Source organism: Ruditapes philippinarum, unplaced genomic scaffold (assembly GCF_026571515.1).
Source record: "Ruditapes philippinarum isolate M1 unplaced genomic scaffold, ASM2657151v2 ctg1141_1_1_1_1, whole genome shotgun sequence".
Classification (NCBI taxonomy): domain Eukaryota; kingdom Metazoa; phylum Mollusca; class Bivalvia; order Venerida; family Veneridae; genus Ruditapes; species Ruditapes philippinarum.
Window position 1 is genome coordinate 63,200 of NW_026852436.1, and position 18,616 is coordinate 81,815.

The following is an 18,616-nucleotide window of genomic DNA, read 5'->3' on the forward strand; positions in this document are numbered from 1 at the left end:
GGAACTTTCTGTACTTTAAAACAGCTAAAATCTTATGTACAATGATACACGCTAGTGGTATTAATAAATCCATTGAGGTTTCGAAACTAGTAAGATCACTAACAACGGGGTAAAAGTTTAATAATAAAAAAGAAGTAATCGTAAAAATATCTAAAATGTTTATCTTGGTCATTAGCTATACCAACCGACCTCAAAGTAATTTTGTTTTGTATTCTACAAAAAAATCCAAAGATTGAAAACATAACGACAACGAAATACGGACAAAGAATGAATGGCGTAACTTTCGAAATATACCAATTATTAGTAGATCTATAGTCTTTATAAATATATTTGTAATCACTATATCACTCTAGCATTTAAATATCAAATAGAAATATTATTCAATCTGTTTAACTTAATGATGAAGGTGACATAACATTCTATTTACACTGGATTAACAACACTCGGAGCAAACTACTAACGTCATAGTACGTATATGATTATTTGAATGACATTCTTGATTTATTTATAAACTACATACTTAAAAAATGTAAAAATAGTAATACAATATCACGAATTTTTATGAAAGTGTGCATATTTTTTATTCCTTTTTTAGTAAATGATTACAATTAACCGCAGACATATTGATTTAATAATTGTTAGATATAAGAGAAACCAGAGAGAAAAAATGGTATGTAAAGCTAGCTTTTAGAAAATGTTTTCAAAATGTTCGTCTTTTATAAGATGAAATTCAAATATTCCATGTCTTATTCTTATCTTTTATATTATCATAATCATATCTTATAAAAACGTTATATAATAATGACATATATTTAGATTTCAGATTTCGGAATCAAGATGTGGTTACATAAGGTTGTTTGACTTAACTTTTCTCGTTTGTGGGCGATTTCACGTACTGGAGCGGTTGAATACATAACAAATCTAAGCAATATGTCGGCGAAGAATGGAACTGTTACTACAGACAAATCAAATAAAGGATTACACTTGCTGAAATACATATTGTTTACATTTTGCATGTTATTTACTTTCATTGAGTCATATTTTGCCATATTCCTTGTTCCTAGTAATCGATTTGCACCTAAAATAAATAGTTGGTTTTCTGATAGAAATACTTCTTCGGTTATGATGAACATGTCTTTTAAAGTGAAGTTGAAGCCCGGATTAATGGAACTGATAAATCCTACGTCACCAAAGTACGCATTGACTATCAATGGAACATATCATCTAGAAAATAAGAACTTTTGTTCGGAAGAAAGATTCCTGTCATTGATTGTAATGATTCTGTCTTCAACAAATAATTTCAAAAGGAGAAATGTTGTCAGAGAAACCTGGGGAAATTCAAGTTACTATTTAAACTATGGAACAGTAAAAGTTTTATTTGTGCTAGGTTTAACAAAAGATTCAAGCGTTCAAGAACAAATTGAGGCTGAGTTTAATCGAAGTAAAGATATTCTACAAGGATCCTTCATAGATTCATATAAAAACTTGTCGTACAAGTCTGTATTAGGCTTTAAATGGTTAACAGAACGGTGTAGGAAAGCTAAATTTGTTCTTAAAACAGACGACGACGTAGTGATAAATATGTTCCGAATTTTTGATACCGATATACCAAAGATGTCAATAGACCAATATCATGTTCATTGTCAACGTAGGAAGAAAAGTAAAGTAATCAGAGGACGTATTAAAGAGAAAACTAATGTTAAGCCGCATCAGTTAAGAGGTCTGAAATACCATATGCCATATTGCCATGGACAATATGTTTTGTTCCTCAATGAAATCGCTCCCTATTTATACGAGTCTGCGTCGATGACACCTCTCTTTAGAATTGACGATGTATTTAATTATGGTATCGTTATGAACAATATTGTTGGCTTGAATTACAAACAGGTACGTCCTGATGAACGTGCGTTGTATGAGGACATAAAAATACCAGTGTGTTGGAAACAAGTATACCCAAAGTGTCGTTATTTATATGTTGTTACAGAAGACGAGAGTCAGACAAGAGGTATTTGGTCATCCTTTATGATACAATATAGACAAACATAAAACAGTATTGACATATTTACAAACCATGGGCACTGTCAGTTACATGAATGATAGAACAAATATTTTAGATGATTCCATGTCGAAACACTATTTAAATCGTGATATTCCCGAATACATACCAAAGAGTGAAACAAAAAATAAAAAAAATGAAAAGTGTCCGTACAATCAAGAAACTATTACTTCTTTGGGGGACCATGAACATAATTTTCCACAGTGCTGCAACGCTATTGTCAGAATTCAATTCAGAAATGAATGGGGATAAACTCGAAGATTTGACAAAAAGTGTGAATTTGATTGAAAAGTTTAATACATTGTCGATTGAGTTTGTTCATGCTTGAAATTACAAGTAAATTGTTACGTTTATGTTGAGTGAAGTAGAATCGACTAAAGCTTTGTTTTAGCTTCCATGAGTACTGTAAAAGAAATAATAAATTTAAGCCGTGAGCCATGACAAAACCAACATAATGGGTTTGCGACCAGCATGGATCCAGACCAGCCTGCGCATCCGCGCAGTCTGATCAGGATCCATGCTGTTCGCTATCAGTTTCTCTACTTGTTATAGGGTTTGTAAGCGAACAGCATAGATCCTGATCAGACTGCGCGGATGCGCAGGCTGGTCTGGATTCATGCTGGTCGCAAACCCATTATGTTGGTTTTGTCATGGCGCGGCTCAAATATTTCTAAAGGAACATCGACGTTGGAAGAATGTAATAAAGTCCTTAAAACCCCGATACAAATAAATAATCATTTGCTTTTGAGATAATTTAAAATAATGATATAAAGCAGAAATATGTTTTAAAGAGTTGTAAAGTTTGCTTTTCAATAAAACAATACATTTTAGAATTTTAATTGGTGTTGACTTATATATTCTATATTGATATTTCCAGTGTATTTTCTTTAAATAATACATTAAAAAAAAATAGACTGGGGTTGGCTTCGTAATTCATATTTACTGGGAGATATGAAATAATATATGATGAAAAGTTGCAACTGAAAACACAATTTGAGATAAACATAGTAAGAGTTTCTGATTTGATAAAAAAAATATTATTACCATTGACATTTTGATTGATCAATTCTACTTTGCGTTTAGTTAGATAACCATACCCATTAAAGCCTTTCTGTCCATGCTTTTTATATTACATAATTTAAAAAAAATACAATTTATTCCAAAATTGCTTTAAGTTCAAGTCTTACATATGAAAATGAAAATTGAGGTCTCTGTCATTTACTTAACATTCCATAACTTCTGATCCAATTTAAACCTTCATTTTAGTTATTGATTTCTCGTGTAGGGGTGCCAAACACTTCAGACCCATAAGCCGTTTGTCATACATGAAAATATCATATTGTAAGGTTTCATGATAACATTGCAAATGTTCCGTAATTCTAAAGTAAACACAATATTAGATTTAAATGTCAAGTTCTGCTGAAGTTGGTGCTACGGGCCGAGTACTTTAACTTGCATAAACCAATACTGTACACGAACAGACTAAATTAAACCGAAGCAACAAAATATTACATTTGGGGTTCTTTAAAATGTTCAATCTTAACCAGTATTTATTGTTTCGCTTTAAGCTGTTGTCTACATTCAAGTACTCCAATATGTCAAAAAAATGCTTTTACTTTTATTTCTCAAAATCATTATATTTTAGTGTCATGTTATAGTTTCCAAAGAGTTACTCATTAACCAGATACCTGAACCATTCTTTGTGGCAGTTAGTAAAATCATAGTGTTTTCACAGTGATCCGCGCAGTCTGATCAGGATCCATGCTGTTCGCTATCAGTTTCTCTACTTGTAATAGAGTTGTAAGCGAACAGCATGGATCCTGATCAGACTGCGCGGATGCGCAGGCTGGTCTGGATCCATGCTGGTCGCAAACCCATTATGTTGGTTTTGTCATGACGCGGCTCATTTATTATTTAATTTGAATTTTCTATCAAATTAATTTTTATGCGAATATAATGCATCAATCATTATTCAATATTTTTTATTTAAATTTATAATTCATATTTCTATTCAGAAAACAAATGACGTCTTAACAGGATTGTCAATGCATATTCGTGATTCTAAAAATATACTGAACTCTATTTTTAAACTGACTTATTACTTACTGAACCAATTCGGATATATTGCACTGTTTAAATATGACCAAAGTGTATAGAATGAACCTTTGAACAAACATTATAAAACGAACATCAATATTTGATCTGCAAATTGCAATGCCCAGTCAAAAGTATGAACGTTATGTTCGCCAAATAAAGCTATTGTATATGACATTAAAAACTAAAGTGTCAGACCCTGGTTTGCATTACATACACTTTTTCTGATATAATAATTATGATGTGTTAATTCGTTAAATATTGCATGCCAAAATGAATATTAAATAAATCAAATTTTTAATTCAAGTTAAAAGCATCTTTCGGGTTGACTTATTTCTGAAGACTTTGCCCATTTTCCACAGGTGTCCGTAAAACACTGCCCTGTACTTCACTTCAGTGTTGTTATATTTTTTCTGGCCCTTCGGAATCATTGACTCAAGCACTGAGAATTGAGTACCGCTCAAGCCGGTGCTTGGATCATGAGGAATATTGCACTTTGCATTATCCCTCATGTTCAGACTCTATCAAACCGAGTCCGCAATTTTCATGTAATCGTGCTGTTTTTAATGCTTCCGACGGATCACTTTTCCCCAAGATATTTAAATCTGTAGAAAGAAACGGAAATGAATTTTAACCAACACTAACAATCTTGTACGCAAAAAGAGGAATTTAAATGATTTATAAGCTTTTGGATATTAATTTGTATTATAATTTCAGAAGAAAGAATAATTATAAAAATCATGCATGCTATACCGGTGATGTAAAGAGCGTTTAACAGTTCCGCTTTAAAATATAAAAAAAATGCGATGATGTTGATTTCAGAATATGGTCATATACCGAGACCCTTTCCTTGGGCTGCAATAAGTGTACGAGAAAGACATTCTCACAAATTGCTCAGAAACTGTTTTCGTATTAAGGAATGTCGTTATATTGCCGTTCAAAAAAACGTTTTCTTTGATGACGTATATTTCTTTGTTCGGACACTCGGATGACATGATAATAAGAGAATGATATTTTTAAGAAACATACATATTTCAATGCTGAGATTGATTTCGTCATTTGGTATATATGCTCTGAGAGGATATACTAGTAAGATAGATGTTTCCGCTACTAAGATCTAAGAATGCTTACGATTGCAGATGAAAAGTCCTGTCTTTTTTCAGATGCTTAAATGAAAGATTACCTTTTTAAGTATGTATAATGCTCAACCTTCAACTATTGCGTTTTCATGTTTCGTGAAGATAGTATAACTGTTTGTGACAGGCCTGAAACCTAGGCGAAGTCCAAGCAATGGTTGCAAATATTAGAGCTTTTGTTTACTAACTTAGGGGTAGAAGGTAAAGCATCTGTGCAAAAGATTTTACACGATATCCTTAGCAGGAGAAAGGTAAATGTGAGATAGATGCTTAAGCAGCTGTCAGTAGATCAAAAAGAAATCTACAGAAGACAACTACAGGAGAACATTTCGGTTGTTTTAATGGGAAGGAGATATGGTGTCCACTGCATAATCAATGCAGATTTAATGTGGGTTGTTATACAGAACTTGAGACAAAAACTCCATCAAAGCAACAGCCGTCACCTAAAATGTGTAAGCCGTCCCCTCCAGTTGGCATTGTCATGCCTGTTGCATTTTGTTTGAATCACGACCAATGGCTAATGCTCATTTCATGCCAAAACGACACCGCCAGGTACAATTCCGAAATAATTTTGTGAAATCTTATAGAAAAGCTAAATCTGATTCATTTAAGGTCAGTACAGAAAACACAGAAATTATGTTCTCAATTTTATGAAAGTTCTCTTTTCCATACCACTGCAGCTACAATGGATGTTATAAACTCTTGGTTATTCTTATATATCACTTCCTATTTTCCGAACATCGCCGCTTGTAAAACGGATGAAAAAATAAAATGTAAGGCAAGGGTGTGTTTGACATCTGCAGTTATACACTGCCTCAAACATAGGTAGTCTCATGGTCCACAGCGGAAATACAAAAACTCTGATGAAGACGCTAGAAGTACCTACACGGAATTGGAGAAATTTTTGAAAAAAAAAACAGAAAGCATTTTAAAAACGTTAAATGGTTTTTCACCATTTTCGTGGTAAATGTTGCATTCTGCTAAAGTCGGTGCTAGGGGGCGTGGACGGTAACTTGCATTTTCCAGTACCGTCCATAAACAGGCTCAATCAAACCGAGCCTGCAACATTTTCAATTTTGTTGTGTTGGACTTTCTTTAGGGATTCTGTTTTTCTCTTTTTTATTGTCACATCCGTGTTATTTGTGCCGTGTGGCGGCTGTAAAAAGTCTCCTCGTACATTTAATCAATGATGTTTTATTTTCGATCCTTGAAGATCGTTCAGCACGACATTATTGATGTGTATACATGTTATGTGGTTCTTTTAGTTTCTTCTTTTCGGCCATTTTCAACTTGGGTGGTTCCAGAAGTCCTATTTGAATACTGTATAATCACCCATAGGATATGATGCCTGCTTTTTAAATTTGTTTTTGACGTCTTATCTGTGATATGCAGGCTTCATAACCTCAGATCCCCTTTCAAAATTCTATTTTATTTAGTTCCGCCCATTGTTTTCTCGTTTAGGGCAAAAACCTTCTTTTACTTGGGGACCATACATGGAATGGCACTCCTGTGTCACATTGAAGGTCCCATGATAACAGCCGTATGAACACATCTGCGGATGTTTCAAAATTCAAAATTTCACCATTTTCGTGTAAAAATGTTGAATTCTGCTTAAGCCGGTGCTAGGGGGCGTGGACGGTAACTTGCACTTTCCAGTAGTACCGTCCATCAATCAATCAAACAGAGCCTACTACATTTTCAATTTTGTTGTGTTGGTCTTCTTTTATGATTCTGTTTTTCTCTATTTTAGAGAACAAGGCAGAAGTTCAAATTTATTCCGGACCTATAATTGACGTAAAAGTATTTGATCATTTCTCTCATGAAATTATAAATTTTCATAAAGTATTTAATCATCTAACAACTAACGTTCTCTATTGCGAACATGCATTGGATTGAATGCGTTACAAAGACTGAGTTTGTAAATAAAGCATACACATATTTCACACAAAGAAATGTAATTCAAAATTAATATATTTCATTGTCTGGCTATTGTCTGGCTAGCTAGCTGCTGAAGTGTTATACAAATGTACAGTAGTAAAATTGTATGTCGATTTAAACTGTAATATTATCAGACACTTTAATTATTAAATAGACACTTTATATCCTATTTTCAAATTATACCGTGTTGTCATAAAAGTCAGGCACATTTTTTTAGTGTGGGTAGTTTACACTTTGGATGAATTTACCAGAACACAGTTTAGCCAGCGAATCGTTCCCTTGCAGACTGTCAAGCAGTTACCACTTTCTCATGAATGGCAACTTCTATACAGAGCAGATATACAGTGCGAATGGCCGTAAAAAGGTTTTCAAAACCAATCCCAACGAAAGTGACCTGCACCATCCTGGAATCGCACGGTTCACACTCCAATATAACCGAACGGTTATAATTTCTTTTATATCATCTTTCTTAGTTTACATCCAAACTCTAAAGAAAGTGATTCTTTAAGACAGGCTCTTATACATTTTTCTATGAGTTTTTGAAATTATGTAGGATTTAATATTAAGAAGCAAACATTACATATAGTAATAAATAGCAAACACTTCTTGAAAAACTCAGTCTTAAACAAGTAAATATCACGTAATATAATAAAAAGCAAACATTTCATGTAAAATTCAATATATAGACAAGTAAAAATTACATGTAAAATTAATGTAAAGAAAAGAACTGAACTAATTCAAGAAAAGAACAAAATACAAGAATAATTTATGAATTGGAATGGATTGCTTTTTGAATGATGATTAGTTTGTTAGTGCCTTGCTATTCCATCAAAGATTAGAAAAACAAAAATGGTCATAAAAATCAACGGATGAAACTAATAGCCAAAAGTTTTTTCATTAAACTATCCTTTAATTTCGAAACTAATATATTAATGATAGAGATATAGGTCACGTGAACAGTATTGTCAAACGTAAAATATATTTTATCTATTCCCTTAAGTAGACATGATCACATGTTTCTTATTGTTTATTTATTATCCATTTTTCACTTGAAACTCCTGATTAAGTGATTAAGAAATTGTCTAAACCGCTGGTACAACGTCATGGACTTGTGGTGCATTCTATGGCAACAAGACTATTTTAAGCTGTTTATCATTGAGGCTATTAAATATTGTTAATTCATTCCAAATTATTAAAGCTTTGGCTACAAGTATGACAGTTATTGCAATAAAAGACTGATTTTCTTTAAAGATAATCAAATAATGAAACATAACATCGACGGTAATTTAAAACACAATGATTTATTAATGACGCTGAAAAGCAAAAACAATAGTATTTTCATAACAATTTACGGGTAAAAATCAATTTGGCAACAAATGTATGTTCGACAGGTATAAACATTATTGATATGTCCATTGACGACGGATTTTTGAACTAGAATAATTGTTTTGTATTATTCATTATACATGTACATTTATTTTACCGTTTTACTGATCAATGTCATTGCCCTCACATCTATATGTCTGTATAAGGACAGGAAATTGTTTTATGCATATTTAATAACATCGTCGGCGGGCATTGTGAAGTAGCTAGAAAATTACTCTTGCTTGAAATTATATCATGATATGGATCGTCTATTTTTGACGATTACCTACATATTTTATCTTTCAAATTAAAATAAATTTTAATACATGTATTAATGCAGAGCGAAAATTAATCTTAACAGAAAATATTTGTATTGCAAAAGTCCTTTGAATGAAATATTGAAAGATGTGCTTCTTTTTTGGCAAGCATTTAATGTTTTTAATGCTTTATTTAAAGATTTTTCTTCATGTTAATCGAAAACAATCTTCTCTTCGACAAATTTTATTATAGCTTCAAACACAGTTTTATGCAAAATATTTTGAATATGTTGTCAAAATAACACAAGAACCGCGCCATGACAAAACCAACAAAGTGCGTTTGCGACCAGCATCGATCCATACCGGCCTGCGCAACTGCGCAGTCTGATCAAGATCCATGCTGTTCGCTGATAAACCCTATTACAAGTAGAGAAACTGATATATGAAAAGAAGTGTTAATACGCAAATAGCAGTTAAAATATCTGGATTTCGAGTCGAGAACAGTGAAAAAAGGAAGAAATATTGGAAATCGTAAATTTGGTTTGAATAGTCAAAGTTTCAAAATGGTTTTGCTGGATACACAAACGCTTGGTCTTGCTTTTGTTCGTGTTGTATTTTTATGTGTTAGTTATCTATCCCAAATGGCGTATAGTTTGTTGATTGGTCACAGTTTGTTTTGATATATGTGTTTAATTCTAGTTTGACTCTTTTCTAAAGCATCTGCTCATTTTAATATACGCAGATGAGATATTTAACATTGACCAATTAATGTTTCATTATCCGAGTGAGAGCCAGTTAACCCCAAATAATGCAATTCACTAATTAACTAGTTTAGATGATTTTTTTTTACTTTTACTTGCAGTCATCTCCTATTAGTTAAAGTAAGTGAACCACCATAAAATTTGTGAATAACAAGCAAACCTAATAATACACACATTTATTAACAACACACAAAATCTATTATTTTTAGTATACAAATATTATAAAAAACATATCTACACAAATATTATAAACACAAATATATACAAGTACTCTTTATTTCAGAATTATTTTCTTGTCTATAAAATAAGTCAGCATAGTAAATGTTGATAAGAGGATTTCTTTCAGAACGGATGTAATTCATCATCAAGCACAAATATACTACACAGTTTACATACAATATTATCGACAGCTTTTTTTTCTACTGCCCAAAAATTGTTCTACTCAAGGATTGTGATTTTTTTAATTTATTAGCATAATTATAATAACAAACCTTTTCGCATGTGCTGTAATTTAATATTATGTCTGGAAAACATTCCCAAATTTATTTCATGTTAATATTTATATGAGTGCAAATTTTGAGTAAAGGAGATATCTTCTAGTCCTATGACACAAATAAAAAACAACTAAAATAACGAGAGTTAATCATTTACTGTTTTATAAAACATCTCTAGTGCATTTTTTATTGCTTCATCCATGTTGAAATATTTGTAGTTTGCCAAGCGTCCAAGGAAATATATATCAGGATCTGAGTTAGCGAATGTCTTATAACGTTTATATAAATTTTGATTTCGTTCATTAGGAACAGGATAATAAGGTTCACCGTCGGCAGTGGATCTCTCATAGACTATACTCGTATCATTAGAACGAAATTCTTGATTAGGTAACCACTTGTACTCCACAATACGTGTAAAGTTATCTTTTAGACTTGGATGGTTAACAACGCTAGCTGGCTGAAAATGATCCATGTTCTTTAAAACTTTACGTTCAAATGACAAGGATCTGTATTCCAATTTCGGTAACCCTTTTTTCTCGTAAAACCTGTCAATGGGTCCAGAGAAGTACGTTTTTCCACATTCAATTTTGTAACGAACATCAAAATAGTCAACATTCAAACGGACAGTAATCTGTGGTGATTTTAACATGTTTTTAATTAAGTTTGTATAACCTCTCTTTGGCAAAGCCTGGTATTGATCTGAAAAATAACGGTCGTCCCAATTGTTTCTTACTGGGATACGAGCTAAAACCGTCGGTCCCAGTTCGGTAGGTGTTTTATTCCACTGTTTTATTGTGTATGGTCTGAACAAAAGTTTGTACAGTTTTAAACCTACACGTGACAATGCCATTTCTTCGGAATTCAACGGTTCATGTTTATATTGAATTTGTTCTTTTTTCAGCCATGCGTCCATGTCCTCGATAGATTTGATATCCATATCAAATAAGGAGTTGACTGTGTTGATGTTAACTGGAATAGGAATGTGTTTTCCGTCAACAAAAGCTAAAACTTTATGTTCATATGGAACCCATTCGCTAAACATTTGCACATATTCCCAAACGTCTTTATATTTTGTATGGAAAAGGTGTGCACCGTATTTAGACACACGAATGTTTGTTTCATTATCAATGAAATCGTAGCAGTTTCCACCAATATGGTTACGTTTTTCCACTACAAGAACATATTTATTTTTAACTGCAGCATATCTTTCGGCTATAACTGCGCCGGACAAACCGGCTCCTACTATACATACGTCAAACGTTTTATTTCGCCTTGTTGGTAAAACCATATGAACATTTTGAACACTGTAAGTCTGCGAAAGGTATAATAATGGAAAAAGCAATAAGAAAGCTACAGCAGCTACACTTTTTCTGTAGTTTCTAATTTGAAAATTCATAGCTATCTTAATAAAAGTCAATGTAAACGTAACATGCACTTTTCACAAACAGAAACTGAATTGTTATTTAGTTTTGTTGCCCTGTTGCTGTTCTTGTTGTCGTTCTTGTCGTTCTTAATAGCTAGTATATATACGTGTTTATCAACAATTTACAGAAATTTAACTCTATTTTCACAATTCATTATCCGAATCACTCCTTTTCAGTATATATTCAACCTAGTATGGCGTATTTATAAAGCACTATTTCATTCATAAAAAATACAATACAGATTTAATTCTAAATTATAAATTGATATAAATACAAATTAAATATTATTTTTAAATTGGCTATATCCTTACAGTTCTTTCTTACGGGATAGTACAACACTTCAATATTTTGATCAAAATATTATGTTTCTAAGACAATTTTATCATTTTAAGTACTAAGTATATCCAATATTTTATTGTGTTTCTATATTTTCGTGACAAATCCCATTTTGTAATAATCGTAAAATTGAATAAAATATTTATCAATCGGTAATTAATCTTAAATAATGACAGAGTAAATCAAACGCGTGAGAGTTCATTATATAAATATCACGAAAAATGATTTACCGTTTTCAATACAAATATTTCTCGTGTCACTTAATAGACCTTACGATTAACACAAATGTTGTAGAAACACCTATCCAAAAGTCACACGATGCATGTTAAATCAAGTCATGGCATATTGTAACCTAAAAGAAGCATGTTAAACTCGTAAAAGCTATTGCATTATTCATTAAATTTAATTTGTCGATTTGCATCTAAAAGTAAATTATATAAAAAAAAACGATACCCGTTATCCTAATGAATTATAAAATATTATTTATTCATGCTCTAGATATCGTGATGCTATATTGATGTATAATACTTGTAAAAAAACAATTCCATTCATAGAATTTATTCCAAAGTATCGAACCATTACGTTTAATTAAATGCGCATTAACTGACAAGAGCAAAGTAAAAGGAAAAAGCTCATGATATATCCAAAAGTCACTTTATAAAATAACACAGTCTATTGCGTTTATTGGTTGATATTTGGTACGATAGTGGCTTGGTTAGCCGGGAAACTGTTTTTCAAAGGATGAGTCTCCGTCCAAGAATATCACAAAATATAAATAAATAAAAATTAAAAACTTTAAACCTCACACAGCCAGGCAAACTGAAACTGTTGCAGACTTGGTTTGATTGAGCATGCTCATGGTCGTCAGTGGTATGCAACCACCCATGCCCCTTAACACTGACTTAAGAAGAAATTCAAAATAAAATCAATATAAATTACCTGACAAATAATTTTCACTATTCCCTCTCGGAATCTTATTTATTCAACTAAATTCATACAGAGTTATGCCTTTTAACCATGTTAGTAAAACATTTCTAGCTTTATGACAAAGATGCTTTACAATAGAGGCATTAAGTAAGTGAAACGATAACAGCAGTGAGAGCTAAAGTTTAGTTAGCTTTAAAAGGGACTTTACACGAAATGAACGATTTTGTTACAAAAGGGAAACAAATCTCATTCCTTCATTTTTATAAGGCCTATATGAATTGTAGATATTTGGGGTGCTGTGGAATTATTATAGTTTCAAGTTAGAGCTGCGAAACAGATAGACTTTATTATTTTAAAAGATTCATAATTAGATTTTTATACAGCACAACAGCAGATGTCAAGTGCCGTGTGGCAGCTGTAAAAAATAGTCCCGTACTACACTTCAGTGTTGTTATATTTTTCTGGTCCATCATTTCTTTTAACATTGTAAGTGTTGAAAATTGAAGATCACTTAAGCCGGCGCTAGGAGGCGTGAGGGATGTTGCACTCCTCATGTACAGACTCAGTCAACCCAGGTCTGCAATGTTCACGTTTTGTTGTGAGTAATTCTTCCGAGCGATCAAACTTTTTCCAGTTTTTTACACTTCACAACAGCAGGTGTCAAGTGCCGTGTGGCAGCTGGAAAAAGTTGTCCCGTACTACACTTCAGTGTTGTTATATTTTTCTTGTCATTCGGGATTATTGCTTCCAACATTGTAAGTATTGGACATTGCTTACCGCTCAAGCTACGTGGGCGTGTGGGATGTTGCACATTTTCATTATCCCTCATGTACAGACTCAATCAAACCGAGTCTGCAGTTTTCAAGTTATTTTGTTGTGATTAATGCTTCCGATGGGTCACACTTTTTCCCGATTTTAATAGAATTGAGAAAATCCCTAGAATCCCTAAAGAAACCTCAACACAGCAAAATTGAAAATGTTTTTTGAGCATTTACATTAGGGATACTAAAAAAAGTGCAAGGGTTTGTTTAAAATAATCAAGTTGAGAAGTAAGTCGAAGACGATCAATTGCGTGCACGTTTCAGAATCAATTGTGAAAATTTGGCAACAAAAAAAAACAACAACATATTATGCATCCACATGCGAGAAAAACACATAAGACCAAGGAGCACTGACAATTGCATACATCGGTTTCTTTGAGGAAATTTGGCCTGAAATATTTAGACAATTATGTGACGAAATCATTTGCAAAACAACTTTCGGCAACACATTTAAGAAAGAGAGGAACAATAGCCAGGCAAATAACAATGACTCTGAACTGTAAAATAAATATCTTTGGGTATGGGATGCGGGGAAGACTAAGAGCATTCACCCTCATACTCGCATCCCATTTCACTTGTTGAAAAGTACGATCTCTTGACTTCAAACAATATTCCACATGTAAATCTTATGTATGTGCAACTTCATTTATTATATACATGCATGTTATATTGTACGAATATTTATTATATTACGGGACGGATGCCTTTATTTTCTAAAGTTGAGCTGAGTTGAAAAGATCACCAAGGAACCAAGGCACAGGACTTAAAGTGGTTGAACACTTGGTTCGAACAAGTTATCTCTATAATTGATGTTCAAATAGAACTATAATCAATGATTTTTATTCGTTGATGAGCTCACAAAGTGGAGAAACAATTTTTAGATTACCTGTGTTTGTGTTTCACTTGTTGAAAAGTACGACCTCTTGACTTTAAAAAATATACCACACGTTAATCTTATGTATGTGCAACTACATTTATTATATACATGCATGTTATATTATACTTATAATGGTTTCTTTATTAAGTTCACTTTATGTAGTTGTCATTGTAAACATTTATTGGTACGACAACTCCTTGTCACGGCTTTTGTGCACTATTCTGCTTTTTGTTCGGTGCCTTACTGAGTGCCTTTGCGGTAGTCCAGTGTGACTGGATTTTGCAGGGGGTGCATTCTCTGAATGTTGCTTTGCATTCTTAATCTTTGCCGTTATATTTTTCTTGTTTACAACCACAATACACGTGCGTATATGAAAAAACATTAGGGAATATAATGGGAGGCTATCAAAATAACTGTACTGAACTTGCATTCATTTTTCCAAAGTTCTAAGTTTAATTATGTTCGAACTAGTTATCTCTATAATTGATGTTCAAATTAAACTACATTCAATGATTTTTATTCGTTGATGAGCTCACAAAGTGGAGAAACCATTTTTAGATATCCTGTGTTTGTGTTTCACTTGTTGAAAAGTACGACCTCTTGACTTCAAAAAATATTCCACATGTAAATCTCATGTATGTGCAACTACATTTATTATATACATGCATGTTATAATGTACTTATCTATTATATTACGGGACGGATGCCTTTATTTACTTAAGTTGAGCTGAGCTGAAAAGATCAACAAGGAACCAAGGCACAGCACTTGAAGTGGTTGCACACTTGGTTCAAGCGAGAAAATTGGTTGCAAACTTGACAAAATGGCTACCGAGTCATGAATATTTACAACACTAGCAGGTATTTTCTTCAGGTAAGTGGGTTTGTATGTTATTTTGAAAAAAAAATGCCTATTCCTTACAGAAATGTTTATGACACACTGTGTTTTAGGTTCCAGCTTCCTAGGTTTTAAGTTTTAAAATTCACCAAACAAGACGAAATCTGTTTCTGTCTGCTTGTGTAAATGTTTTAATTTGCATGTTCAAAACAAAGTTTTAATACACAAAAATATTTTGTTCAAGCGCATTTTAGTTGCAAACTTGTACTTCAAGCATTTCTGGTTACAAACTTATTCTTATTATTTCTTAGTCAAATATAAAACTGCAAAAGGATTCAACGAAGCTCAGTTATATTTATTAGTCACAGATTTCCTTGACAATTTTATACAATTTTTAATGTTATTTCAGTTGCTTTATTTTTATGGCTTTGATATTTATAATGGTTTCTTTATTAAGTTCACTTTATGTAGTTGTCATTGTTAACATTTATTGGTACGACAACTCCTTGTCACGGCTTTTGTGCACTATTCTGCTTTTTGTTCGGTGCCTTACTGAGTGCCTTTGCGGTAGTCCAGTGTGACTTGATTTTGCAGGGGGGTGCATTCTCTGAATGTTGCTTTGCATTCTTAATCTTTGCCGTTATATTTTTCTTGTTTACAACCACAATACACGTGCGTATATGAAAAAAAATTAGGGAATATAATGGGAAGCTATCAAAATAACTGTACTGAACTTGCATTCATTTTTCCAAAGTTCTAAGTTGAATTATGTTCGAACTAGTTATCTCTATAATTGATGTTCAAATTAAACTACATTCAATGATTTTTATTCGTTGATGAGCTCACAAAGTGGAGAAACCATTTTTAGATATCCTGTGTTTGTGTTTCACTTGTTGAAAAGTACGACCTCTTGACTTCAAAAAATATTCCACATGTAAATCTTATGTATGTGCAACTACATTTATTATATACATGCATGTTATAATGTACTTATATTTATCATATTACGGGGCGGATGCCTTTATTTACTTAAGTTGAGCTGAGCTGAAAAGATCAACAAGGAACCAAGGCACAGCACTTGAAGTGGTTGCACACTTGTTATTAGTCACAGATTTCCTTGACAATTTTATACAATTTTTAATGTTATTTCAGTTGCTTTTATTTTTATGGCTTTGATATTTATAATGGTTTCTTTATTAAGTTCACTTAGTGGTTGTCATGTATAACATTATTGGACAAACCCTGCAGGCTTATGCACTATTCGCTTTTCGGTGCCTTACTGAGTGCCTTTGCGTAGTCAGTTGATGGATTTTCAGGGTGCATTCTCTAGGCTTTGCAATTCTTAAATCTGCCGTTATATTATTTATGTTTACAACCACGATGCCTGCTTATAGTGAAAAGATAATTAGGGAAATAATGGGAAGCTTCAAAAATGTACTGAATGTATTATTTTCAAAAGTCTAATTTAAGTATGTTGTAGTTATTCATAATTATGTTCAAATTAACTACACAATGATTTTTATTCGTTGATATCACAAAGAGAAACATTTTTAGTCCTGTGTTTTGTTTCAACTTTTAAAAGTACGACCACTTGTACTTCAAGCATTTCTGGTTATTATTTCTTAGTCAAATATAAAACTGCAAAAGGATTCAACGAAAGCTCAGTTATATTTATTAGTCACATATTTCCTTGACAATTTTATACAATTTTTAATGTTATTTCAGTTGCTTTTATTTTTTATGGCTTTGATATTTATAATGGTTTCTTTATTAAGTTCACTTTATGTAGTTGTCATTGTTAACATTTATTGGTACGACAACTCCTTGTCACGGCTTTTGTGCACTATTCTGATTTTTGTTCGGTGCCTTACTGAGTGCCTTTGCGGTAGTCTAGTGTGACTTGATTTTGCAGGGGCTGCATTCTCTGAATGTTGCTTTGCATTCTTAATCTTTGCTGTTATATTTTTCTTGTTTACAACCATAATACACGTGCGTACATGAAAAACATTATGGAATATAATGGGAAGCTATCAAAATATCTGAACTGAACTTGCAAGAAGAATAACATACTAGTAACTTAGAAACGAAATTAAATAAAACTCCATTTGAAAAAAACGTGGTATCATAAATCTGGAAAAGAATGATCCATCGGAAACATTAATAACCACAAAATAACATGAAATTGCAGACTCGGTTTGACTGAGTCTGTAATTGAGAAATAATGAAAAAGTGCAACATCTCTCACGCGCCCCTAGCATTGACTTGAGTAGTATTCAATTTTCAACACTTAAAGTGATGGAATCAATTAACCTGAAAGGCCAGAAAAATATAGCAGAACTGAAGTACGGGGCTACTTTTTAAAGATGCTACAAGACACATGACACCTGCTGTTATGAAATATAAAAATCTGGACCACAAAAAATGTGGTTTGCTACACTTGAAAACAGTGCATTTAATATTTGATCACTGACTCTATATTTACCAAATCTTTGGTCTTGCACTGGTACAAAACAAATAACCCTAAAAGGCTTTACATATTACTTGTTTCGGGTCGTCTTTCGAATACAAATTAAAAACGGACGAAATTTGCCGGTTTTTTTTCTTTTTATCAATTGTTTTAGCACATACTCGTAAGTATTTATCATTGACGGATATGTTTAAAACAGATGCACTAATCTTGACAGTTTTTTTTCTCTATTTTTATTTTTCAAGAAATAACATTTTTCAAAACTACTTTTCTTAAACCTTGTCAAAGGTAACCCTCAATATTGAAATAAAATGAAATTAAATGATACAAATTGTATACTGTCCTAACATTTCATGGAATTGTCTTTGAATTCCTTCTAGAATCTACCAATTTAAAATACTTCCATTAGCATTTTAATATAATATATTCAATCATTATGGCACTAAATATCAAAAATAATCATGTACCATAATAATTATAAGGAACAATTATTTCATCAAATGATAGTTCGATCTACTCCTATATAAGCAATAATATTGACCCAAAAATGCTTCAAGTACAAGTTTGCAACTAAAATGCGCTTGAATATCTTTTTGTATTACATGCAAATTAAAACATTTATACATGATTGACAGAAATATATTTTGTATTTTTTGGTGAACTTAAAAACCTAAAGATGTAAATAAATGAGTAGAAAATGCGGCTATAATTGTAACCTGTCAAAATCGAAAAATATGTACATTACCAGTTTATATCATCAATAATTTCGTCAAATCAGAAGCTAGGAAGATGAAACCTAAAACCGAGTGTGCCATAACATTGCCTTAA

General features: G+C 32.3%; 2 protein-coding genes across 2 annotated transcripts; one reads left to right on the forward strand and one right to left on the reverse strand.

Annotated features, from left to right (window-relative positions):
* Positions 1 to 821: 821 nt before the first annotated feature.
* Positions 822 to 2,354, forward strand: LOC132760279 (beta-1,3-galactosyltransferase 1-like). The gene has a single exon (XM_060752241.1). The coding sequence runs from the start codon at positions 931 to 933 to the stop codon at positions 2,044 to 2,046; it is 1,116 nt and encodes a 371-aa protein (XP_060608224.1). The 5' UTR covers positions 822 to 930; the 3' UTR covers positions 2,047 to 2,354.
* A 7,433-nt stretch (positions 2,355 to 9,787) lies between these two features.
* LOC132760293 (UDP-galactopyranose mutase-like) lies at positions 9,788 to 11,751 on the reverse strand. Its single transcript, XM_060752245.1, has one exon. The coding sequence runs from the start codon at positions 11,495 to 11,497 to the stop codon at positions 10,247 to 10,249; it is 1,251 nt and encodes a 416-aa protein (XP_060608228.1). The 5' UTR covers positions 11,498 to 11,751; the 3' UTR covers positions 9,788 to 10,246.
* Between the last annotated feature and the right edge of the window lie 6,865 nt (positions 11,752 to 18,616).